The sequence below is a fragment of the Hyaloscypha bicolor genome, assembly GCF_002865645.1.
Source record: "Hyaloscypha bicolor E unplaced genomic scaffold K444scaffold_129, whole genome shotgun sequence".
NCBI lineage: Eukaryota > Fungi > Ascomycota > Leotiomycetes > Helotiales > Hyaloscyphaceae > Hyaloscypha > Hyaloscypha bicolor.
This window is the reverse complement of record NW_020194631.1, coordinates 140,122-162,160: the sequence shown is the minus strand read 5'-3', so window position 1 is coordinate 162,160 and position 22,039 is coordinate 140,122. Positions and strand designations below refer to the sequence as shown.

The 22,039-nt window shown below is 50.2% G+C and overlaps 10 protein-coding genes across 10 annotated transcripts; 4 read left to right on the top strand and 6 right to left on the bottom strand.

The window, feature by feature from the left end:
* Positions 1–251: 251 nt before the first annotated feature.
* Positions 252–1,411, top strand: K444DRAFT_539447 (uncharacterized protein; the record flags this gene model as incomplete). The annotated part of the gene is made up of 4 exons (XM_024875629.1): positions 252–311; positions 359–751; positions 796–1,063; positions 1,119–1,411. The coding sequence occupies 4 exons, from the start codon at positions 252–254 to the stop codon at positions 1,409–1,411; spliced, it is 1,014 nt and encodes a 337-aa protein (XP_024731438.1).
* Positions 1,245–3,970, bottom strand: K444DRAFT_617880 (uncharacterized protein). Its single transcript, XM_024881211.1, has 6 exons — positions 3,696–3,970; positions 3,561–3,642; positions 3,367–3,504; positions 2,807–3,219; positions 2,340–2,754; positions 1,245–2,213 (listed from the first exon to the last, which is right to left on the bottom strand). Exons 1-6 carry the CDS (start codon positions 3,869–3,871, stop codon positions 1,590–1,592), a joined length of 1,848 nt encoding a protein of 615 aa, XP_024731437.1. The 5' UTR covers positions 3,872–3,970; the 3' UTR covers positions 1,245–1,589.
* A 226-nt stretch (positions 3,971–4,196) lies between these two features.
* K444DRAFT_655368 (FAD/NAD(P)-binding domain-containing protein) lies at positions 4,197–5,787 on the bottom strand. Its single transcript, XM_024886007.1, has 4 exons — positions 5,403–5,787; positions 4,907–5,355; positions 4,553–4,862; positions 4,197–4,491 (listed from the first exon to the last, which is right to left on the bottom strand). The coding sequence occupies exons 1-3, from the start codon at positions 5,716–5,718 to the stop codon at positions 4,662–4,664; spliced, it is 966 nt and encodes a 321-aa protein (XP_024731436.1). The 5' UTR covers positions 5,719–5,787; the 3' UTR covers positions 4,197–4,491; positions 4,553–4,661.
* A 186-nt stretch (positions 5,788–5,973) lies between these two features.
* K444DRAFT_106227 (uncharacterized protein) lies at positions 5,974–6,579 on the bottom strand. The gene has a single exon (XM_024870291.1). It carries the CDS (start codon positions 6,329–6,331, stop codon positions 6,011–6,013), a length of 321 nt encoding a protein of 106 aa, XP_024731435.1. The 5' UTR covers positions 6,332–6,579; the 3' UTR covers positions 5,974–6,010.
* Positions 6,580–6,779: 200 nt separating this feature from the next.
* On the bottom strand, positions 6,780–9,081 carry K444DRAFT_106211 (uncharacterized protein). The gene is made up of 4 exons (XM_024870290.1): positions 8,864–9,081; positions 8,542–8,811; positions 8,410–8,489; positions 6,780–8,359 (listed from the first exon to the last, which is right to left on the bottom strand). The coding sequence occupies exons 2-4, from the start codon at positions 8,636–8,638 to the stop codon at positions 6,836–6,838; spliced, it is 1,701 nt and encodes a 566-aa protein (XP_024731434.1). The 5' UTR covers positions 8,639–8,811; positions 8,864–9,081; the 3' UTR covers positions 6,780–6,835.
* A 2,926-nt stretch (positions 9,082–12,007) lies between these two features.
* On the top strand, positions 12,008–14,785 carry K444DRAFT_106152 (actin-like ATPase domain-containing protein). The gene is made up of 4 exons (XM_024870289.1): positions 12,008–12,717; positions 12,765–12,869; positions 12,916–14,287; positions 14,337–14,785. Exons 1-4 carry the CDS (start codon positions 12,187–12,189, stop codon positions 14,534–14,536), a joined length of 2,208 nt encoding a protein of 735 aa, XP_024731433.1. The 5' UTR covers positions 12,008–12,186; the 3' UTR covers positions 14,537–14,785.
* Positions 14,786–15,640: 855 nt separating this feature from the next.
* Positions 15,641–17,235, top strand: K444DRAFT_106106 (thaumatin family protein-like protein). The gene is made up of 2 exons (XM_024870288.1): positions 15,641–16,249; positions 16,303–17,235. The coding sequence occupies exons 1-2, from the start codon at positions 15,788–15,790 to the stop codon at positions 17,116–17,118; spliced, it is 1,278 nt and encodes a 425-aa protein (XP_024731432.1). The 5' UTR covers positions 15,641–15,787; the 3' UTR covers positions 17,119–17,235.
* A 425-nt stretch (positions 17,236–17,660) lies between these two features.
* Positions 17,661–18,783, bottom strand: K444DRAFT_106085 (uncharacterized protein). The gene is made up of 3 exons (XM_024870287.1): positions 18,653–18,783; positions 18,375–18,546; positions 17,661–18,264 (listed from the first exon to the last, which is right to left on the bottom strand). The coding sequence occupies exons 1-3, from the start codon at positions 18,695–18,697 to the stop codon at positions 17,801–17,803; spliced, it is 681 nt and encodes a 226-aa protein (XP_024731431.1). The 5' UTR covers positions 18,698–18,783; the 3' UTR covers positions 17,661–17,800.
* A 280-nt stretch (positions 18,784–19,063) lies between these two features.
* On the top strand, positions 19,064–19,743 carry K444DRAFT_106075 (putative DNA-directed RNA polymerase III subunit C11). Its single transcript, XM_024870286.1, has 3 exons — positions 19,064–19,135; positions 19,200–19,516; positions 19,566–19,743. Exons 1-3 carry the CDS (start codon positions 19,126–19,128, stop codon positions 19,599–19,601), a joined length of 363 nt encoding a protein of 120 aa, XP_024731430.1. The 5' UTR covers positions 19,064–19,125; the 3' UTR covers positions 19,602–19,743.
* Positions 19,744–19,884: 141 nt separating this feature from the next.
* Positions 19,885–20,328, bottom strand: K444DRAFT_539233 (SOH1-domain-containing protein; the record flags this gene model as incomplete). The annotated part of the gene is made up of 2 exons (XM_024875608.1): positions 19,885–20,154; positions 20,215–20,328. 2 exons carry the CDS (start codon positions 20,326–20,328, stop codon positions 19,885–19,887), a joined length of 384 nt encoding a protein of 127 aa, XP_024731429.1.
* Positions 20,329–22,039: the final 1,711 nt, after the last annotated feature.

Genomic DNA, 22,039 nt, shown 5'->3' with positions numbered 1-22,039 from the left:
ACACCTGGTAGGATATCGATAATGTCTTTGTCAGGGTTGCACCCGTCCTTATCGCGCATCCAGCTGGCTAGCTTTCTCCACACGACTTCTCCAGGCTAACCATTTTCGACGGACCTTGCGAACGTCCAACCAGTGTACCAAAACTTGGCGACGTTTCTCGTCTCATGATCGGTTGAAAAGGATGTGAGAATTCTAGAAAAGATGGGGGTTTCTTTCCTTCCCTCACAAAGTTTGGGAAAGCTTCTTTCACGATGGGACGAACACCTGAAGAGCTCCTCGTTCTTGCAGATATCAATCCGGAGCTTGACCAGGTCAGTAGCTTCTTCATCTTTAGACTGCAGCCTACTAAGTGTTCTAGATCTTGAAAGATTCTCCTATGCCACCCCCTGTGGACCCCGATATCGATATCCCAAAACTGCGTGCAGCTATTCTTGCAAGGAGAAAGGAAGTGGCAGCTCCGAACCCAGCGAAGGAGGTATCATACGTGGAGGAGGACCGCCAAATTCCTGTCCGAGACGGAAGCTCTATTGCAGTCCGAATCCACAAACCACAGGCCGTTCCTAATGATGGGTGTCCTATTTTCGTGGTCTATCATGGCGGAGGCTTCACGCTTGGCGGTCTAGATGATGAATCCTTGATGTGTAGGAACTTTACAGAGCTTGGAGGAATAGCAGTCAACGTTGACTACAGGCTTGCGCCAGAACATCCGTTCCCAGTACCTATTGAAGACGCTTTCGATGCATTGAAATGGGTTTGTAATAAAGTGTTACATCTAGAATCCCGCTAATTGTCCAGACTGCAGCAAACTTTGAAGAGCTAGGGGGCAACCCCAAGAAAGGCTTCCTCGTCGGAGGAATCTCTGCTGGTGGTAATTTCGGAGCTATTGTCTCCCATTTGTATCGGGACGAAAGGCTGTCTCCACCTTTGACTGGCTCCTATCTTTCTATACCCGCTTGCATGACAGCAGAACTAGTCCCTGAGAAGTACAAAGCTGTATTTCTTAGCCGAGAACAGAACATGAACGCCCCTATTTTGAACAAGAATAGCATGCGGCTATTTGACCGTAGGTCTACTCACTTCCACTCAAAGTACCTCTTCTCTGATATCTGATCTCGCAGGCCATTACAATTCGGACAAACGTTCACCATTGGCCAATCCAATCAATTTCAGATCCCACGCAGGTCTCCCACCGACGTACTTCCAGATTTGCGGAATGGACCCGCTCCGCGATGAGGCGCTGATTTATGAAGAGATATTGAGGGAAGAAAATGGAGTCAAGACCCTAGTGGATCTTTACCCCGGCCTTCCACACGGTTTCTGGTCTTTGTGGACCGAAGCTGGTTTTACGAAGACTTTTCGAGATGATTGCGTGAAGGGGATGAAGTGGCTGCTGGAACAGAGCAAGCAATAGGAAACTGGCATTACCCCCGATGGACTGTAATACCTAATGATATTGCCCTCGCAGTGGCCGTAGGACTACGCCCAGCTATCTAAACCCAAAAGCAGGTAGAGCCCGTTGTAGCAGCTTCTACAATCTTGATCCCGCCGTATAAGGAAATAGTACATGGCTCCCAAGACCTCTCTATCGTTTAATGCTCGCACAAGGAGAATTCCATTCTCTCGAATACAGCTCTTGAATCAGCAACATACTTGCTCCTCTCTTCCATCAGCTTTAGTCGAAACTCCTTCGCTTCATCCATGCCGATTGGGAAATCGTCAACTTCATCGATGATTTTGTCTTTCAATTCTGTGCTCAACTTTCCGAAACCCTTGCCGCCTGTTTCTCCCTGCTTGGCTACTTCCTCACCCCACCAGTCTCTCTGTTGCGGAGGGACATTGGCCGTGCTGATAATGCGAATCCCAGGATCAACCAAAAATAGCGCAAGAATCTTCCTGTGTCCTTTCTTGGTAGGATCCGCAAGCCTGAATGGCTGGACTTGATGCTGCAAGATGTTCGGGAATGTGAGAAGTCGTCCTTCGTAGCAGTCAACAGACCCAATTTCCTGGACACATGGTCCGTCATTCTCGCAACCGTAGATCTCTCTCAGCCAGTCGTGAACACCTTGCGGATATCCCATCTCGTTTGCCTCGTCCTCAGAACACATCTGGCGGAATGCTAGACGACTTCGAGAGATATTCTCACAGTCGTAATAGTAAAGTGCTGTGGCGCATATGTGCTCGTTGAGTTGACCTTCAACGTGCCAAGTCCCACCCTAGGTAACGGGGAAGTAAGCAATTGCTCGACACAGATTATTCCGAGGAAACTGAGACATTGTCTTGGAAAGGTTCCTAAGACTGCCTAAAACAGGAAAAGGCTTCCCCCCCTCCCCGACACTTACAGAGTACTCCGGCTTTTCAGGGGTGAGTTCAATATTGGCAAGCTTTACGATCACTTGCAAGCCTCGATGTGCGTACTCTTCTTTCAAGTCGATTCGAAACTCTGGCCAAGGCTCGTAAACTCCTGGTTCAGGCTGAACTGTGCGCCGAATGTCGTTTTCCCACTGCCAGACTCTGTCGTAGTAATCATCCTCATCCTCATCCTCCCCTTGTTGGGGCTTCTCATGCTCTTCCATTTGGTCTGGGTCAGGATCAAACTCGACCTCCGTCATTTCAATTCTCCTGCGATAATTATGATTTCGCAAAGGTCCGAGAGTCATTCCCCACTGTGGAATGGTTTTGGTGATAATGTCCTCGATAATTCTGTACAATGCTTTATATTTGCCGGGATGGAGGTTGTTGATGTAGCTTGTGATTCTGATTTTATTTTAAAAATATGCCGTGCGCAGATCGGCCCGTGACCACTTACTTTGCCTTTCCATCTTCGGCCGAAATATTAACCTCGCACGGAAGCCATTGGAAATCCTTGCTATATGGTGCTGGCGTGTCGTTTCTCAAGTTGTATCCCATGGTGTTGCTTGCAGTTCTAGGAAGGTGAGTCTCTTTCTCATCGCGAACAGGTACCACAACTCCTTTTCCACAATTCTCGATGCAATCTTCGAGTCCGATCAGCCTGTCCTCAAGAACTCGACTGCGGCCGTAGATTAGAGGGAAGAGAGATGGATGGACGAGATCAAGAACTTTTCCATCAGATCCTGGATGCCAGTCCTTGTATTTCTCAGGGATGGCCTCGAGATTCCGAGCAGCAGCTTGAAGTGCTTCTTTGACGGAGATTGGAATTGCAACATCAGATTTTACCACATCACCATTGAAGATGGTTACCTGGACAAACTAGAGTTAGTATTTCGTGAACAGGAAACTGTCGCGGACGGCAAGTCTCGACACATTGGACAGGGCACGAAATTGAATGTCCCACGACCTGAAGAGGCAAGATATGGGGGGGGGGGGGGGGTTAGACAACAAACGTACTGTACCAGTCTCCTTGAAGATCTTTGCTTTGTAGCGGAGTTCGTCGATTACCCAGTCCGACATCTTCTGCGTCACATCTCGACCTTCGGTACTAAGAGCTTCCGCCTTCCACTTTTCGGCAATCTCATCATCGAAGACCTTCACAAATATATCGTTAGCTGATTCAATACTGTCAATGCCAAGCGCGACTTCACCTTTTCTTCCCATCCTGGTTTGTTAGTGAGGAGATCCATAATCTGAAGCATAGCAAATTCTCGCAACGTCGTCAGAGGAAGCCTACAAGATGCATCAGAGTAGGATCCAGCAAAGGTGAGATTATGCACGCTTACGAGGCGGCGCCATTGTCGACGTCCTTTCCATTCAGTGCAGTCTTGAACAACGCTTCGCCCTCGCGGGCAGCAAAAATTCCATAACAATTATAGGCTGGCTGCCAGTTGAGAGGCAGGTTGAGACCAGGGAGGTCAAACCGAGACAAGGGTTTTTTTGCGCTGCAAGAGGTGGCCATTTTCCGAGATCCTCTGAGGCGTGAGATAAATTTGATAGATTTCAATGTGATGTGAGCTCTTCGAGACCGGATGCTATTACCATTCACCATGGATGAAGGGAAGAAGGAATTTATATGTTCGTGGTGGAAAATAAGGGGTAAGCCACTCGCTAATCGACAAAGGATATAAGGCTGCAACCAGGCAGCAACGCCCAAAATAGCAAACGCGTGAGAGACTCACGTGAGTCACTTCTTTACCCGTGAAGCTCTCATCGAATTCGAAGCTCATATGCGGACCTTTTCAGAAATCAGAAGTATTAGTAACTATCTATCTATCTAGTGGATTATTCGAGCAGGCTGTTGTGGAAAGGTGCAGGCACCTACCCCCCGGCCTAAAAATTGAACTCAACCAAGAGGACTTGATGGGAAGCATGCTGGTAGTTCTAAATCGAGAGTGATGATTTGGTTAAAGGACGGATCCGAAGTTAAGATGCTCATATGTCGTTATTCGATAACCTCCTTTTGGAGATCAGCTCCAAACATCTTCCAAGCTTGAGCAACTTCCAAATCCACGTGTCCACCCTTGCCTGGGAACATGAAGTCAGTCCCATCATATTCCTGCAGGTAATAACACACTCGTCCTAGCGGCATACTCGTATGAGATTTCTTCTTCTCAGATTGGATTTGGGTATATCTTCTTACCTTGCCCAAACTCAACTTCAACGCTCCTTCGAGAGCCAACGACGCGTACTCAGCCAGCTTCTTTCTTTGATGAGGGCAACGATATTCGAACGATTTCTGCTTGCATCATTCAAGCCCGTGCCATCCTGGGTCCTCCTGTCTCCGCAACGTCTCCCAACGCAAAGATACGGGCGATTCCCTCATTTGACTTCCCATTTCCTTCAAGCTGCAAGGTTGGCTTGACAAGAATCCTTTTCGTTTGAGTCGATATCGACAATGGAGAAAATTCTGCGACAATCGAAGAGTTTGACTTTTGTCCTGTACAAGGGATCTGCTGGTGTCAGGACAGCAACTTTGGTTTGTTAGGATACACACCACCAAGTCAAACATCTCGCTCCTTCCACATTTGAATGTAAGTTCCTCACTCTCCCAATTACCATCAACAGGTACAGCCGGTCTCTCACCAAGCCAAATATCCACGCCCAATACCCCCAACTTCCCCACCACAAACTCATGCAACCTCACCCCAAAATTCAAGAGCAACTGGTCCCTCGAATGAATAAGCACAACCGTCTTATCCCTGTAAAAGCTTTTAATATCAGCCGAAAGCTGCACACCCACAGCCCCACCACCAACAATAGCAATCTTCTCCGCCTTCTCAATTATCGCTTGCAAGACCCTCAACTCAGCACCCGCCTCTCCTTTCTGACTCGCAAGCAACTTCGCAGGCGGAGACTGCGTTGCTCCTGTAGCGATCGCCAGATACGCATATGGAACACATTTCCCACTTGCCAATTCGATTTCCCCATCCCTAACACACGTCACTTCCTGGATCTGCTCAAGATCCCCTCAGGCGTCTTCTCAAACAGACCTTGATACGAGATAAAGGCCTTCTGTTCATGGACCCGAAACACCGAATACCTCGGGAGGTTAAATGTGTAGTTGAAATGCGAGTTCTTCTCGACGAGAACCACCTTGTAGCCGGAAGGCAGGGATTCCGTGGGTCGACGAGCGAGCCAGACGCCGGTGAAGGAGCCGCCGATGACGAGGACGTTTTGGGATGAGTGGAGAGGGCGGTAGGTGAGTTGGTGGAGCGTGGATTGGAGGCGTTGGGAGAGGAATTTGAGGGCGCAGGTGAGGAGGAGGGGGAGGTAGCGTGTGAAGAGGCGGAGCTTGTCTGACTGCATAGTGAAGCGTGTTTAGGCTTTGAGAAACTTGTGTGGAATATTGAAAGTAGAGGAGAGAATCAAGGTACAAGTATTAAAATGACGTCTCCAAAGTCCTGACAGATAGAGGACATTCAAGTACTTCTTTGCTGCTCCGAGAATCGACTGCGGCCCCAGAGTTTCGGGCCTGGATGGAAGAAGTGGATCATCCTGACATTGATCCTTGGAGCGTTCCCCGGCTTGGCATGGGAAAGGTAAGGATTTGACAGGAGAGGACTTGATATGATTGATAAGATTAGAGTAATGTGCGGGACTAGTGTCTGGTCGGACGGTCTACCTGGCTCGTGTTCCTTCTTATCCCCACCTTTCTCCCTCCTACGGTCGAGTATTTGAACAAGCCGTCGGACATTAATGATGCACCCGAGCTATGGACAGAATATAGTACAGAGAACTCCGAAAAGGACCTCTTTTGAAGATCTTTGTGACTGACTTTTGCCTCAAGGTTGACATGACTTCTCACGATGAGGTCCTCAACTTCGATGAGAAGAAAGTGTCTTGACGACGTGCTTAAGGATCCGGCAGCACCTACCTCTTCAATCATTCCCCAAAAGAACAGAATAAATGAACATATCATCTCATAAATCCACCCAAAACAGCTTCAACTTCTAAAACCCCTTCATATACACAAGCAAGCCCAAGCGAGGTGAACCACAATAAAGACACCTCGTCTCGACTTTCCCCCCTTAACCGCACCGCCTCGGCACGAAATCCCCACCCCACGTTCTGTTTCGCGATGTCCGAGAGAAACTCGCGCTGTGCCATCTGCTGTCGGAAAAAGGGAAACTCGATACGGCTCTTCAAATGCGACATGCAACAAAGACGGCTGATCCGAAGTTTAAATTGAATCCATAATGCAATTTGCAATTTGGCAATCTCGGATCGAGAGCTCACCTTGAGCCCGTGTTTGGGGTTAGGGGGGGTAGCAAGCACGAGTTTGGAACCGAAGTATCGAAAGTCCAATGGTAATTTCATACTACGGGTCCCTGCTATGCGAAAACCACCCACCAAGAATAAAATATCCCAAGACCAGAAGCAAACCCATCAAGAACCATATATCCTATACTGTAAGTAGATCATTTTACTTTTCTACTACGATCGCTTGTTCTTCCGACGACTCCCCAACACTCTCCAACCTTTGCCTCAAGTCTCCCACATAGTTGTTACTTTGTTCCATCTTCGCGGCCACAAGCGCAATGAGAGCTGCTCCTACACCTGAGCCGTCCTTTGCAATTCCAATTCTGATTTTCCTCTCACCAACCGCACCAATTTCTGGCACGGCTCTCATCGCGGCTCGCATGTAGTCTTCATAACCGGGATAGAACTCGACAAGACTGCCGTCAACACCAATGTCCACGATCTCTTCTTCGTTGACGGCCATACCGGCTGTATCTGCCAATTTGTTTGTCGTTGCAGAGGCTGCTTCTGCCAGGTTGAAGTTCTTGAGGTCTTCGACGATAGCAGCTGCAGATTTCGGTTGTGGAGCAGACGAGGCCCCTGGATTTAAGCGGCCAGTATGGATCACAATGGCTGCAACAGCTGCACCCGATAAACGTGCTGCGCGTTCAGCGATTGCGTGAGCAATTTCTTTCACAGCGCGAGCGTCGTCGATACTCGCCGCGGAAACACCCAGACTCGTCTCAATCTGCTGTCTGAGTGCGCGGAGACCCACACTGTTGTCCGCTTCTGCAATGGACAAGATGCTACTGTCAACTGCCCACTGGGTGTGGAGGGGCGAGGTCTCGTCGACAGTAGTCGTCGAGCGGTAGTCGTTGTGCGAGGAATTGTCGTCCCGGAAGAGGGGAACGTCCGGCCTCTTCATTATGGAGACGAGAGCAATTCGTAAGATCTCGCCCAGGAACATGCCAGAGATTCGCTTTTCGAACATTTGGATCCCAGGATTTACGCTGTCTCTGTCGAGTTGGGCGTCATACTCGGTATTGGGAAGGACTTTAAGCCCATTGTCGAACGATCCCCACTCAGTGTTGACCACCATCTCGCCAGTGCTCTTGTCGTAATCTCCTTTCATAGATTTCGTGATCTTGGAGAGTTTCTCAACATACGCACCGTTGGTGCCAGTGCCAAATATTGCCCCAAGAAGGGTGCTGGTCTTGCCTGGAGAGGTGTAGGATCGGGCCATGAGGGTACCGACTGTGTCGTTCACAAGTGCTGCCACTTTTACAGGCAACTTGAGGAGATCAATCTCCTCTTGTAGCAACTGACAGACATCTTTACCAACTGCATCCTGGATATTGAATCCTTTGGTCCACCTGATCAGATTCCCGCGGTTGATTCCAACCTGTTTCACTGGAAAGCTGAATGTAAAACCAAGTCTGAATATGTGCTCATCCCGATATCCTTCCGGGGTGCTGACTGTCTGGCGCCGCCTAAGCTGTTTCTCAAAATGGTCGTTGTGATGGGTCCTTAAAAACACCTCGATCTGCTTCGCCAGAAATGCGAATAGCTCTTTGGCAGTCTTTGCAACCATAAGTTCTTTCGGTATTGCCACTTTGGATTGCACGAGGTTGAATGTGGTATCACCGTTTAGCTGAATCGAGCAGACTCGGAAATTCGTACCGCCAAGGTCGACAGCTAGATACAGACCCTTCACTTGTCATCTTAAGGCTCTAGAGGCAACACAGCGTGTCTGCTCACCTTCTCCGTCCCGTTGGGCACACCCGTAACATATGTAGGGATCTGGCTCATAGCAGTACCATCTTGTGCCAGCCCAGCCGCTGCGTGACGATTAGATTGTACGTCAATGCCCGGACCTTTATTGATACGCACCCATCTCTGCCACGAACTCTGCCACCGTCTTTCTGATATCATTGTCCGTCAATTCGAATTCTGCGGCCACCCGCTTTGCTTCTGCCGCAAGAGCCATTGTGTGCGGTTTCGATATGGGTGGTTCTGTTGGAAAAGGAGGCGGGGACTCGCAAGTTTGCCCTTCAACGATGTTCGCTGATGGGGAGAATCTGGTGGAAGAGTACGGCTGCAGGCGTCTTGAGTACGTAGGGGGATTATCTGTGAAGTAGAATTGAACGACCTAGATCCCCGCTGTCAACCTTATGCATGATGATGAGTTTGTTGGCAAGGCCATGACACTTACTAAGACTACCGCAAGAAATGCGAAGGACACGACTTGGAGAAGAGTGATAGGGCTTCGGGTCGACACCTTGTGGGAATTGAAGAGATTGGCTTCGTCGACTTCTGGTGGCAGGGAAGGCGTACGAAGATTGAAGTGCCTGGGCGAGCGGGCCCTCCTTGGATTTAAGGACGACGTTTTGGAAACGGTGCTGCCAAAAGCCAGAGTTGGCGGGGCAGCGTGAGAGCGGGACAGGATTGGGAGGGGTAGACAGAAGCTCTCAACCATTCGTCAGTATAGGCCCGTCTATGTCGTACGACTCGACCAAAGAGGGATTTTAGTTTGGTAAAGGTCAATTGATGATGCGTTGGGCAAATGCATGGAACCCAAGCGGCAGGAGACCCTGTCAGCGGATTGTTTTGCGTTTAACCCTTGGGTTCGCCGGAGATGGAGCTCTGACGCCGTCGACGATAGCCTGAGAGCAACACGACTGGATCCTTAAAGCCTCGTTCTGCACCGTCTTGCATGCAGATTCGATTTGGGGACGGGCACCAGGATGCGAAGGGAGTAGTCGGGCGTGTCTGCCAGATTCTCGGCCAAACTCCTGGCTGTCAGGCGTGAAGGATCCGCAATAATGTCGTTCTGGGACCCGAATTTGGGCGAAGATTCTGAGCCAAGCGATGCGATCTCGCCGAGGATAGTGGAAAGGCACGAGATGTGGGTATTAGGGGTTCCGCAATGTTTTGAAATTGGAATGTCAGAGGTTGGAGGTTTTCTCGAGTACAGAGGTCAAGGCAATTTGAAGGGAGGTATTTTGTGTTCCCAGAATGTTAGAGCTCGTGTTCCATCTCCAGGCTTGACTTCTCCACGATAACCGGCAAAGGTTCCGCGTTTCTGGACAACTTGGCATTTTCACTCCTTCCATTTTTGCACCTTCTACAAGACCGATCACAAAAGAATATGATGCAAATGCCGTAGTTCTAGTTCACTCACGCTCATTCATCCACTTGAACTGTGTAATGGCTTCCAATTGAGCCAACCGTCATTTGTCTAACAAGCTTACAAGAGATAAGTCTCGTGTAACCTGGTCAGCTTCAGAAGTCGGGATATAAAACGTCAAAGTGGTTTTAGTGTTCAAGAGTGTGTGCCATTTCTTGATGGTTCTTCTTGCTTGTTAATGACGAACAAGTGATCTTTTCTAATTATCTTTCTTTCCTGTGCCAATTTTCTCTTCCTGTCGATCAATCCAAAACCAGTACCGCAGTCCATTGGACAAATGAGTATGGTAGAGGCTTGGTTGGATATCACGTCAAATAATTTATTACTAGTCGTCTGGTTCCCTTCTTCGTCTCCTGTCTTTAGATGGTGGCTAGAGGTGAGTGCTGACAACAGTGCTCAGGAATCCTTGATGGTACACATTACAAAGTACCTACAGTACTTTATCTTCAAACCTCTATGGATAAAATAATTGGAGGTTGAATATGAGTCTATGAGAGTTCTCAATACAAATCGTTGTAAAATGTAATTTAAACTTCACTACGACTTCTTTCTAATTCAAGCGATTGAACGGATCTCACTCAACAGGAATTTCCTGTGTTTCTTTCACACAGTATATGGCTGGTAGCCCTCTTTAAGCCAAGCTGAAAGAGAATTCTGAACTCCTCAACTTCAGCTATCGCAATACATGAAGACTGTTGGATAGTAGATGGTTGAATCCCCATTTTCAGATGCGCCTCCTGGAACTCATCCCCGAATCTCTCTGTTGCCTTACTATCCCAGGCTCCGGTAATTTCTCAAACCAGCATTGGATTTTCTTACGAACCTGCTTGACTACATGGAAGTCAATTCATCAATCTCTTCCATCATTTCCCTCTCAACCCTTCCTTCCCCTTCAGAATCGCCAAGCTGGTCAGATCTGCGCTGGCGAGTGTCCACTCTCACATCAATGTAACTCGCCGGAAAGTTGGCCTGGCCATCCGATCTTCCAATGGTCGGACTCCAATCTCTTGGAGTCCAGACTTTGCCACAATCACCCCTCACACCGCCAACGCCATGGGAGTCGTATCACGTGATACATCGCCACCAGAATTGGTTTCTCTGACCGAGATAGAAGGGGTGGATCGCTATTTTATCTGTAAATCTATTTTTAAATTAAGTACCGCAACGATACTCAGCTCGAAATTCGGCATGTTGACTTGCTGACCTCATGTTTCGTGAGATATTTGATACGAGACATTTACTCGGCTCTCCCAGAGAGGTTCCGCGCTGGCCAATCATCTTACAGGTGGAAAGTAGCATAATGGGATCACGGCTTGGGAGGCGGCGAAGGCCTGTCGACGGCCACCGTGTGTCAGGACCTCAGGACTTCTGCAAGCGGTCGGAGACTCTGGACTTGGATCGATTGCGGCGTTGTTCTGCTGCTGCTGCTCGAGTTCACGAGTTCCTAACCTTGCACTGCTTCTATATTCGCACTGTGAATCCGGACATGTTGAAGTCTCGTCCCTCCTCCCTCCTCCCGATACTTGTAAGGCAGACTTGCATCTTCCGAGCCTGATTGCGGGGCCCAGCCGCGAGAAGGCTGCTTTTTCTTAGTCAGGTTCCCGGGGGTGGACTGGTGGTAACAAATGAAGGACGGCGCCAGTGAGGCTGAGCAGAAGCAACTGCAGCCATCGCCGAAAAGACAAGGACTTGCAACGTACGCACGAGTCCTGCTGCCCTCCCGATTCCACAGGACGGTCAGCGTCGTGTCTTTTGGAATCGCCTTGTGCTTTGCTTGTCGTCTCGTCAATTCAGGACTCTTCGACGATCGCCCGTTTCGCGGTTGCGTAGCTGCATTTGGAATTGGAACAAAGGCGCTTTTAAGAAGTCAAGAGGATCCCATCCGTCCCGCTCATTCAGCTCCTGCCCCCAGAGACACAGCCCAGCCCCGATCCGACCGCCTCTCCACGAACGCGCAAACCACGCGGAGCACCCTTTTGCCCAGACCATTGACTGAGTCTGGTGGAAGTGGAAGTGGAAGGGGAGTAAAGAGAAAGAGAAAGATTTCAAATCGATTATCACGGGATTGCTATCCCATCTCAATTGCCCCCGCCACAGCCCTATGTCCCTACAGGGTGCTGTTTGCCAACACGCCCAGCGCGAGCGAGAGCAGAACAGCACAGCAAGCACAGCACCAGCACCAGCACCGCATCGCTCACTTCGCTAACTAGCGGCCAGGCGTGCTGACAGCCGTCTCGAAGCCCACTCCTACGCCTACGGCCGCGCCCACGCCCACGCCAACCGCAGTCTCTTCCCCCGTCTGCGTCTTCTTCCTTCCTTCTTGCATTGATTACACCCCTCTAGGCCTTATGAGTTCTATGAACTCCCGGTTTAAAGGCCTTGGATTCGGCTCCAAACGCAAATCGAGCGCCAACGTCCCTACCATCGCACAAAACCCCACCACCTCCACGCCACAGCTTGCTGGTAGACCGACACCCTCAACAGCCTCGTCGTCCACGACAAGTCTTCCCATGAATCACCCAGGGCCTGGTGGGCGACCACCGAGCTATACCAACAACTACTCTCCTGCGCCAGCATCCGTCGGCCGTACCCAAAGTCCCATGGCTGGCACTCCTCGCACACCGCCGAGCCAGGTAATGGGCGGACCCCCTCCGATCAACACAGCTGCTTCAGGATATCCTCCTGGACACCCCGCTGGTGGAATGGGTGCGCCGCCTCCAGCAGGCGGACCACCGCAATACGGGCCACCACAATATGGAGCTCCCGTTCCTCCTGGAGGCGGGAGTGTTGCTGCAGCACAATATGCAAACAGAAACAATGCCGTCGAAGTCGAGGGAGCTGGACGAAGCAAAGCACAACTCATTGTCGGCATCGACTTTGTAAGCCATCTATTCTCGATCAGAGAGATCGTTGCTAATTCATACAGGGAACTACTTTCTCCGGTGTCGCTTTCGCCTTCGCAACCAATACTGAAGCAAAGGAAGATATCATCACAGAATGGCCAGGCGCAGGATCATATACGAAGCAAAAGGTGCGGACGACAGCAGCTCTATGCAATTTCATACTGACAAATATAGATTCCGACGGTGCTGTACTACGATCAATACCAGAAGGTTGTTGGTTGGGGACCTGATATCGCCGATGCTTTAGCACCAACTGGCTACCCAAAGCCCGGTGTGCAAAAGGTCGAGTGGTTCAAGCTTCAGCTGATGCTTTCTGGTAACACATACATCGACCCTATCAATCTTCCCCCGCTCCCTCCCGGAAAGTCGGAAATCGACGTCGCGGCTGACTATCTGTTCAAGCTTCGACAAGCAATGCGAAGTCAGTTGCAAAAGACATTGGGTGAGGTCTTCAACAGAGAGGAGCGGAATATCAGATACTACCTCACTGTACCTGCCATCTGGAACGACGCTGGGAAGGCTGCGACAAGAGCTGCTGCAATCCAAGCTGGTTTCTTACGTGATGAGAACGACAACCGACTAACGCTCATCACTGAGCCAGAAGCCGCCGCCTTGTTCTGTTCAAAGGCTGGTCTGCTGAATCTCAAGGTTCACGATGCTGTATTGATTGTTGATTGTGGTGGCGGAACCGTTGATTTGATTGCTTACGAAGTTGAAGAGGAGTCTCCGTTCACAGTGTCTGAGTGTACAGCAGGGTCTGGTGATTCTTGTGGATCAACAGCCCTGAACCGAAATTTCAGCAACATCTTAAGAACGAAGATCCGAAAGATGAAGCTGCCAGATGGATCTAAGACTGCCGGAAGAGTGTACGCAAAGTGCATCATGGATTTCGAGAACAGAATCAAGGCCGATTTCCGCAACAACAACCAGAAGTGGGCTGTCGATGTCGGTATCGAGGCAGAATTCCCTGAAGCTGGTATCGAAGAAGGATATATGACTTTCACGAATGAGGAAATCCTTCAATGCTTCGAGCCAGTGGTCAACCGAATTTTGGAGTTGGTCCGAAACCAGATCATTGCTATCCAAGCACAGAACCGAACACTCCAAAATGTCCTGGTTGTTGGTGGCTTTGGTGCTTCCGAGTACCTGTTCCAACAAATCAAGCTTCACGTACCTCCTCAATTCCAGGCAAAGGTTGTCAGACCTATGGACTCCGTCGCTGCCATCGTTAAGGGTGCTGTCACTGCCGGTATCACAGAGCGAGTCGTCACCTCTCGTGTCGCTCGCCGTCATTATCTGATGGCCACCTTACAGCCTTTCAAGGAGGGCCACCACCCCGAAGCCTACCGTGTGCCATCGCTGGATGGTAAGGATCGATGCAAGTTCACTCGACAAATCTTCGTGCAGAAGGGCCAAAGAGTGAAGATTGGTGAGCCAGTGAAGGTCTCCTTCTTCCGACAAGTCGCTCCAGGTGCCACCCTCATGTATGAGGATATCTTATATGCTTGTGACGACGATGTCTGCCCTGAGTATACCAAGGATCCTCGTAAGTACTTCCCTCCGTTGTTCCTCCAAATTTTCTAACGACTTCTTAGGAGTCAAGGAAGTTGTCACACTCACCTCAGATCTTTCCCGGAAGAACCTCGAGAAGGATTTCGAGAGAATGGATACCCCACAAGGAACCTTTTACCGTGTATATTTTGACATCTATCTCACACTTGACGGATCCGAATTCAACGCCGAGTTGGTGTGCCAGGGTGAAGTGATGGGCCGCTGCACTTCAAGATTCAAGTGATTGGGCGCCAAAAAACGATGGAGTAGACGAATTTCTTTTCTTCCAAGACCAACAGGATATCCAAGATAGTGGCAGCTATAAGGATGCCAGTTTTGAGCAGCAGACGTTCAGTCTTTCAGACGAGGCGATACGGATGCGAACAGGCGAGGATCTGAACAGAAAGTTGATGCGTGAAGATGATGGATGGCGCAGTTAACATGTTGTTCTGGGAATAAATAGTATAATCGATCGGGTTGGTTCATAGTTTAGAAACCTCGATAAATGTTTAGCCTTGCAATTCCAAAAGAAGTCTCCATGAATCTTTTGGCAGAGTAAAGCGTAGAACCGGGGAGGCATTCTACATCAACAGAGGAATGAGGGCATGATGTATATATCAACGCTTACTTTCCCAAGATCCTTCGACTGTTACCATTTCATTCCCAAGCAGGAAAGATCTTCTGTAACAAACCAAGCTCTAGGTTCAGGCGGCACGAAGCTCGTGCCTTCCAACTAACGAGTTAAGTCCCACGCCGTTGTTCCCCACTGTTCCTGTCGGCTGATTCCCGAGAACTCCACTCCCACTCTAGGCGTTCAAGGGTGTTTGTGGAGGGGTCGCGGGTCGTGCCTCCCACCCCTGCGTCATCGAGGACTGATGGCACGGAAAATGGTTTCTGCTTCATGTAAACAACCGCTCATGCATTATTCTAGATGAAACGCCAATCATTCTTCTCCCCTCCTACATTCGCTTTCTCATCGAGCGTCGAAAAGACGCGTACATTCTCCTGCAATCCTCCAGTCGATTCATCCCCCAATTCGCCCTCTATTCCTTATCTTTGGGTATCGGTGCGACGATCGCGAGGCTCAGCCCATGCAGGGGGTATTGCCTTGGTTGAAGGAGCGCATCGGAGCTCTTCCAGGTCCAGCTCCAGGGCACAAAGAGGGGCAGGCGACAATTCTACGTCATTTTGGGAGATGTAGCTCGTTGCGAACTTCTGCTGATCCTTGGATCATTGGAAGAGAGAGCGCCGGCCGACAGGCCCCTCGAGGAACAAACAAGGCTGTGCTGGGAGCTGTCAACCTCCTCTCGGGGAACTGTGGATCTCGATAACCTCGATCTGGAAGACTTGGATACTTCTTGCTTCTTGGCTGGTCCTTGGGGCGATTTGGCTTGACTCCTTTGCTACCTTCTTGTTTATAACTTCATTCATCCCCTCCACGAACGAATCACTACGAACCTATTTCTGAGACTTCACGACCCATACCAAGGTAGAGATGAGCACAACGACAGGCCCGCGGAGAGAACGTAAAACCTCTCCTTCACGGATATTCCTCTCATCTTTGCTCTTTCTGGTATTATTACCCATGGCCACGGCCTACACCACCAATCGATATATAATAAATAACGCGGGTCCGCTCCCCCGACCAGCTCGATGGGGACCTCCAGAGAAGCGAGACTCTGTGCCATTGGTGGTTAGCAACCAATGCGAGGCAACTATCTGGCCGGGAATTGGAACACAGGCAGGCACAGGCGCAGGAACTGGTGGCTTTGAATTGACTCCAGGGTCAAGCAAGAGTTTGATGGTCAGCGGTGACTGGCAAGGACGAGTGTGGGGGAGAACGAATTGTAGCTTCGATGCTTCAGGTACTAGAGCCAGCAATCTAAACGGAAATAATGGCGGTGGAGCTGCTTGCACAACTGGGGATTGTGGTGGAGTCTTGAGCTGTGTCATTACTGTAAAGATAACCTCTTCCCCTCGAAAATTGACATGTACTGATACTTTACGCAGGGCGCAACACCCGTCACTCTTGCAGAGTTTGATCTTGCTGGGGGTTCCAGTAACGACCAAACATTCTACGATATATCCTTGGTCGATGGATACAATATTCCCATAGGAGTTATCTATATCCCCGGTGATAATCCAAAGTTACAGCAAATCCCCCCAAATCTTACAAATCCCACTTGCATTGCAACTGCTGGATGGCTCGCCGATCCAGCAAACTCAGGAACTTCTGGCAATTCGTCCAACTCAACTTATCCAATTCCATACGAAAGCAAGCAGACCAACATGCAGGTGGCCTCCTGGTGTCCTTGGGATCTCCAAGTAACACAACCCACCAAACCAGGGGATGGCGTTTACCCATACCCGGACGATAATATCCAACGTCCCATTTTTGATCCATGTCTCTCGGCCTGCTCAAAAACCAACGCACCATCAGACTGCTGCACCGGGTCATATAATGATCCGCAAAAATGCGGCCCTCCGTTGTATGCTAAGCAAGCCAAAGCTGTCTGTCCGGATGCTTATTCTTACGCCTTCGATGATCAAACTTCTACCTTCATTATTCCGAGTGGTGGAGGATGGGAGGTCACATTCTGTCCTCCTGGAAGGAGTACAAATATTCTGAATACCTTCAAGGCTCAGATGCAGAGTCTGAGCCAACAAGGCCACATGACCAAGGCATTGCTGCAGGACTTGACCAATATCACCATCATCAACGAGGCGGCAAGTGGTTCTGAGAGAGTGAGGGGTGAGATGCCGAGCTTCAATCTTGGATCCACGGGAGCATTGGTGGTCATGGTTGCATGGGCCGTTTTGTGGTGAAGGCTGAACTGCCTTTCTAGAAGTTTGCAGCAGAGAAGGGGAGGATGCTTTTATGATCGGTCTGTCATGCTCGGATTGCCCTGGCGGCTCGAATGGCAAGAGGCCAACTTGAATTTTGAAGCGAGATACCCAGATTCGATACTCCTATTGCGTTTCTCTAAACCTATAGAACTCAAAACGTATAATCAAACACCTCAGGTCCAGGTCCAAACAAGTGGTTGAATAACGTAGACCATGAAGCACACTTCACACACGTTAGCACACTTCACATATTGCAGCAAACTTTACCCAGAAGCCTTTTCTGTGGTTGTTATTCTTTTCAATACACAAAGCTTTCTGCTTTGCATGCTACGGACAGATTGGGGGCTGCAACGCTACCTATCTACCAAAACTCCAGTGTAAAGATAGAGGCAAATAGCAATCCATAAACGACCAGCGCTGCCTTATGCTCTATGATCGATCGCATGCGGTTGATATCCTTCGGGAAAATAGGAGGCCTGAGAGCCGCGCTATGCAATGAGTAGGAAGGAAATGGCATGTCAGTACAGATCCAACGTAGACTACATCTTCATTCCTTTCGATTAGTCGTGTCCACAGCTCATCTGCCTGTTCTCCAGTTTGACAGTCGTGAGCTAGGAGCGGTTCGTGGGGATTGGTATACGGTGAAGTGGGGGAAAGTAGATCAGGAAGGCCGAACCCCGTTCGCCAGCGCCTCCTTCTCCTTCTCTCGCCGCTCTTTCTCCCGCCTATACTCCTCCGGATCAAAATCACTATCACTCCCACTCCCCGCATAATCCTCATCCTCTCCCTCCCCGCCTCCCTCTTCCTCATCAACGATATAATCACCAAGGTTCTGCGTGATATCGACCGCGTCCTGCAGCTGCTGCTTCAGCGCTGTGTTCCGTGGATCGGTCAATTGGTAGGGTGTCAGGTTCGCCTTGTTGCGGATCCGTGGGTCGGAGCCGGCGTCGACCATCATGCTAATTAGTTCCTGGGCGAAGGTTGAGATGTCCGGATTCGAGGGTTGCGATTCGGTGAGTGAGTTGATGTAGCGGACTGCGGAGTGCAGAGGCGTGTCGCCTTCGATGCGGGAGATGGGGTCGCATTCGAAGCCTTCTTGGTCGAGGAGCATGTCGATTATTTCGTCTGTGGGTGGATGTTAGTAGAGGTCTGGGAATGGCACTTGCTTCGCCTGGTTGGCGCTGTCCACCAAATTCGTGGAAGGGATGGAGGTGTGGAGATGTATGCACACGCACAGTTTCCTTTTAGGGCTGCCTCGTGATAGATATAATTTCCCAATACCGTCTTGGTCTCGTTGAGAAGTACAGCCGCCTTTTCCGCACTTCCACATCCGTCGATGACCTCCTTCAGCAGATCGGTATTGTTGCGGCGAGCGGCTTCGATGAGGAGCTCTTTGGGGGAGGCTCCCTTCAGGACTCGGTCAGCTTGTTGCGCTTGTTGTGCAAAGGATGTGAATATTCCCAAGGGGGTGTTGGCCGGGTGTTTTGAGGGAAACAGATGGAGGAAAATATACCTCGTGCTCCATATCTTGCTCAGGATGAGCGCGTAAATCCGCCATCTTGCTTGTACGCTCTTGGCCGCCTCACAAGATCTTATGTTTGCGCGCCGGCGACTGCTCGTGCCGCCTTTGGGATTGCGTGGAAGTGGTGTTGCGTCGCCTTGAATAGAAAGCCTTGCGGAAGGAGGGATGGGGGTTTTAAAGGAGCGTAATGGCCGGTATGTTGGGCAAACTATTGGGAGTAAGGGGAAGGGGGAGGGGGAGGAGAATATGTATGCTTAGAAGGTAGATTCACAAGTTGACGTGAGCGCTTCGACTGTGAGAATGCTCCAGCGTCGAGGAGTCGTTAGCGCCCTGGATCGGAGTTTATTTTCGCCGATGTGGGATGTATTTTTGGACGTGCTTTGAGTCAGGAACGAGAAGTTTATCGAGCCCCGCATGCTTCATTTGAGATTGCCATAACTTGGAATCTGACATAGAGAGACAAGATGTTACTCTGTACGGCCTTCCATTCCCCAAATTGGCAATTTCTATCGAGCACAAGACTAACTTCTCAATCCAGTCTGCCCCTCCTGTAGCAATGTACTCACAGTCTCCACGACCACTCCCGCTTCCTCGGGCGAAGGAGACTCGCATGAACCCGTAAACCGTCTGGAATGCCAAACTTGCCCCTACCAATATATCCTCAAGAAGCGATACTACGAGCGGAAAATCTTTACGAGGAAAGAGCGAGAAGATGTCTTCGGGGGACCTGGAGCTTGGGACAATGCAAATAAGGCAAAGATGCAGTGCCCGAAAGAAGGATGTGATGGGGAGGAAGCGGCGTTCTTCCAGGTGCAGATTAGGAGTGCCGATGAGCCTATGACTGGATTCTACAAGGTGAGACTTTACCTTGGATTTGGAGGAGCTTGGAAGCTGATGAAAGTAGTGTATGACTTGTGGAAACCGGTGGAGAGAAAACTGAGGGATTGGAAGATGGGATTGGTTGGAGTTATGCCTCTGAGAGGAGATGAGAACGAGGCTTTCTGCTTTATCGATTGCAATTCAGCGAGGCGCTGGGAGAAATTATGGAGGCGTCACACATTTGACTACAGTCGATACTGCTGTTTGCCGACTCCATTCCTATAAACGCCAAATGTTAATACCAGAATCCAAGAGATCATACAGTGCACTGGTTTTCTGCCCTATCAACGCCTGTTCCTGGGTATCTCAAGTTTAATGAACCCCTGTATTTTCCTTCTCGTGAATCAACTACGAGGTCCTTCCATGCCGCTCTTCATGCCCTCCTCTATCAATTCATTCATCTTATCCGGGCTCAGTATATCCGCTCTAAATCTCTCCTGCTGCAAGAGCTCTAGATTCTTGAGTGCAGGCCCGGGATAGGTCAGGTATTTGGTGTAAGGAGGATGCGACCAGTATTGTAGGTATGAGAGGTACGCGATGAAGGCTGGATTCTCGAAGTACTTTTGGGAGGCCAGATAATTGAGATATTGTGGAGAGGCAAGAGATTGGACGAACTGTGAGGAGTTAGGATGGCCCGCGTCGAGAATTCTAGGGTAGAGAGGAGGGGGAATCACCTCGATCTCAATCTCAAACCTTGTGAAGCCGCCGTACTTGGGTTCTTCTGAGGGCATTGGCGGTGGTGTTTGGCCCTCTGTTATTGCGATGTCTTGAGGCGAGCCCGTGGCCATTGCGATTCCTTCCGTGCCCAGGATTGTCTGGCAACTGAAGTAGTTGAGGCTGAGGTTGTGAATTGACAATGTTTGGAGAAGACACAAGGCTGAGGTTGCGAGAAATATCATTGGCCGGCACAACGAAGCTTAAAATTGGTCTGAACTTCCAAGTGTGTTAGATGGCTTGCATGAAATCTTACCGCTTTTTGTGAATACGCAGGTACTGCAGCTCTCCCCTTTTTGGGGCGATAACGACTACAGGCCGGAACTGGTGGTTACGAGTTGTTTCGACTAAGAGGATAATTATTGAAGATCATATCAGAGCATATTCTGTTTGCAGTAGATCTGCAGCCTTCAAAGCCGGCCTCCCCTTCGCAGAAGCGCCCTAAGGCTATGCACCTTGGCAAGCGGCAGAGCGAGATTATGTACTTCACCGCTCTCTCCTCGCACATGTGTTGGCCGAGTTGCAGTATTTCCAACGGGCCAACGGCCCGTTGAAGATCCAAATTGAAGATCGTCCCCACAGCTGTTTGATACACCGCAAAACGACTGCAAGGAGATTAGCAGGGCCGGAGGCCTGCGCTCAGCGGTGCTCTCCCCTCCCTCAGGCTTGACACTCGAGACTCGAGACTCGCACTGAAGCAGCCACCTGCTTGCACAGAAAAGAACTGTTCCAGCGAGCTAGCGTGTCCAGTCAGCGTGGGCAGCCCGCTTTCGGCGCTGCAAAGTAGTCAGGAGACGAGAGGGGCTTTAACCATTCAGGCTCAGGCGTGACCCCTCCACAACGATTTCTCACCGGCGTCCAGACCAGAGTTCGTGGCTTCTTTCCGCTCAGGGGCTCTGCCCCGGCCACCAATCATTGGCACACAAGAGCGATCTCAGCTGGGATTTAGAGGATGTTGCCGAATAATGCAACATGTGAGCCTTCCCCCGTATTCTTGGGGCGTCGCTTCCCTGGGCAGAGTGAAAAGGGTGCCGCTGAGTAGAGGACTAGAGGACTAGAGGCCTTCTTCGTGTTCCTTGCTCCTGCTCCTGCCCTGCTCCTGCTCCTGCTCCTGCTCCTCCTCAACTTCCTCCAGGAAAACCATCTTGAATAGAGAAACAAACTACAGGAACAGCCACTTTTTGTACCAGTATCCGATCATCTCTCCTAGGAAGTATCTCTCTCCGGCATCATATCTCGCCATTTGGATACACTGTGCCACTCTCCCACTGCAACAAACACTACCTAGGCCCACCAGCGTGTCCCCGCACAGAGTCGCCTTTGAACACCACACCCCCCGTCGTCGCCCGACCCACGAGACAACATTGTCGCAGCAGCCAGTGCCCTCGAACAGCGCAGCGATCGGGAGCATCAATCGCATCTGGAGCCCTCGAGAGGTCTCTGCTCGAATTCAAAGCTGGGCCGGGTTTGGACTAAGAAGTGGTGCATGTGCGCCGTCCCAGGAACAAAGCAGCCAACGATCGGTTCCGGTACTGTAGCCAGTCGCTAAGGAATTCGAAATCCCGAATTCACCTGGAGCGCTGACGTTGGCAAAGCTAACACCATCGCGTCGCGACCTCCTCCCCTTTGCTCGAGCATCCTCACCCCCCCCAAAACTCAATCTGAGCGCTGGCCTATCTGGATTCTGGACAGCCCAGTTCGCTCGCATCCACGCCCACGGCCTCGTCACAATCCGAAGAACGCGATTACGACGACAGGATTCAATCCTGGACACGCAGGTCATTG

Bases quoted from the DNA above. Each gene is read 5' to 3' on its own strand.
- K444DRAFT_617880 (XM_024881211.1), bottom strand. From the start codon at position 3,871: ATGGCCACCTCTTGCAGCGCAAAAAAACCCTTGTCTCGGTTTGACCTC. The intron at 3,643-3,695 runs GTAAGCGTGCAT...TGCATCTTGTAG, and splicing joins GTCGACAATGGCGCCGCCTC to GCTTCCTCTGACGACGTTGC. The intron at 2,214-2,339 runs GTAAGTGTCGGG...CCCGTTACCTAG, and splicing joins CTGAAAAGCCGGAGTACTCT to GGTGGGACTTGGCACGTTGA.
- K444DRAFT_655368 (XM_024886007.1), bottom strand. From the start codon at position 5,718: ATGCAGTCAGACAAGCTCCGCCTCTTCACACGCTACCTCCCCCTCCTC. The intron at 5,356-5,402 runs GTCTGTTTGAGA...AGATCCAGGAAG, and splicing joins GGCCTTTATCTCGTATCAAG to TGACGTGTGTTAGGGATGGG. The intron at 4,863-4,906 runs GTGTGTATCCTA...TGACACCAGCAG, and splicing joins GCGAGATGTTTGACTTGGTG to ATCCCTTGTACAGGACAAAA.
- K444DRAFT_106227 (XM_024870291.1), bottom strand. From the start codon at position 6,331: ATGATATGTTCATTTATTCTGTTCTTTTGGGGAATGATTGAAGAGGTA.
- K444DRAFT_106211 (XM_024870290.1), bottom strand. From the start codon at position 8,638: ATGGCTCTTGCGGCAGAAGCAAAGCGGGTGGCCGCAGAATTCGAATTG. The intron at 8,490-8,541 runs GTGCGTATCAAT...ATCGTCACGCAG, and splicing joins AGAGTTCGTGGCAGAGATGG to CGGCTGGGCTGGCACAAGAT. The intron at 8,360-8,409 runs GTGAGCAGACAC...TGACAAGTGAAG, and splicing joins TGCCCAACGGGACGGAGAAG to GGTCTGTATCTAGCTGTCGA.
- K444DRAFT_106152 (XM_024870289.1), top strand. From the start codon at position 12,187: ATGAGTTCTATGAACTCCCGGTTTAAAGGCCTTGGATTCGGCTCCAAA. The intron at 12,870-12,915 runs GTGCGGACGACA...TGACAAATATAG, and splicing joins GATCATATACGAAGCAAAAG to ATTCCGACGGTGCTGTACTA. The intron at 14,288-14,336 runs GTAAGTACTTCC...ACGACTTCTTAG, and splicing joins TGAGTATACCAAGGATCCTC to GAGTCAAGGAAGTTGTCACA.
- K444DRAFT_106106 (XM_024870288.1), top strand. From the start codon at position 15,788: ATGAGCACAACGACAGGCCCGCGGAGAGAACGTAAAACCTCTCCTTCA. The intron at 16,250-16,302 runs GTAAAGATAACC...TACTTTACGCAG, and splicing joins TCTTGAGCTGTGTCATTACT to GGCGCAACACCCGTCACTCT.
- K444DRAFT_106085 (XM_024870287.1), bottom strand. From the start codon at position 18,697: ATGGCGGATTTACGCGCTCATCCTGAGCAAGATATGGAGCACGAG. The intron at 18,547-18,652 runs GTATATTTTCCT...CGAGTCCTGAAG, and splicing joins AGCAAGATATGGAGCACGAG to GGAGCCTCCCCCAAAGAGCT. The intron at 18,265-18,374 runs GTGCGTGTGCAT...ATCCACCCACAG, and splicing joins GGCAGCCCTAAAAGGAAACT to ACGAAATAATCGACATGCTC.
- K444DRAFT_106075 (XM_024870286.1), top strand. The intron at 19,517-19,565 runs GTGAGACTTTAC...TGATGAAAGTAG, and splicing joins CTATGACTGGATTCTACAAG to TGTATGACTTGTGGAAACCG.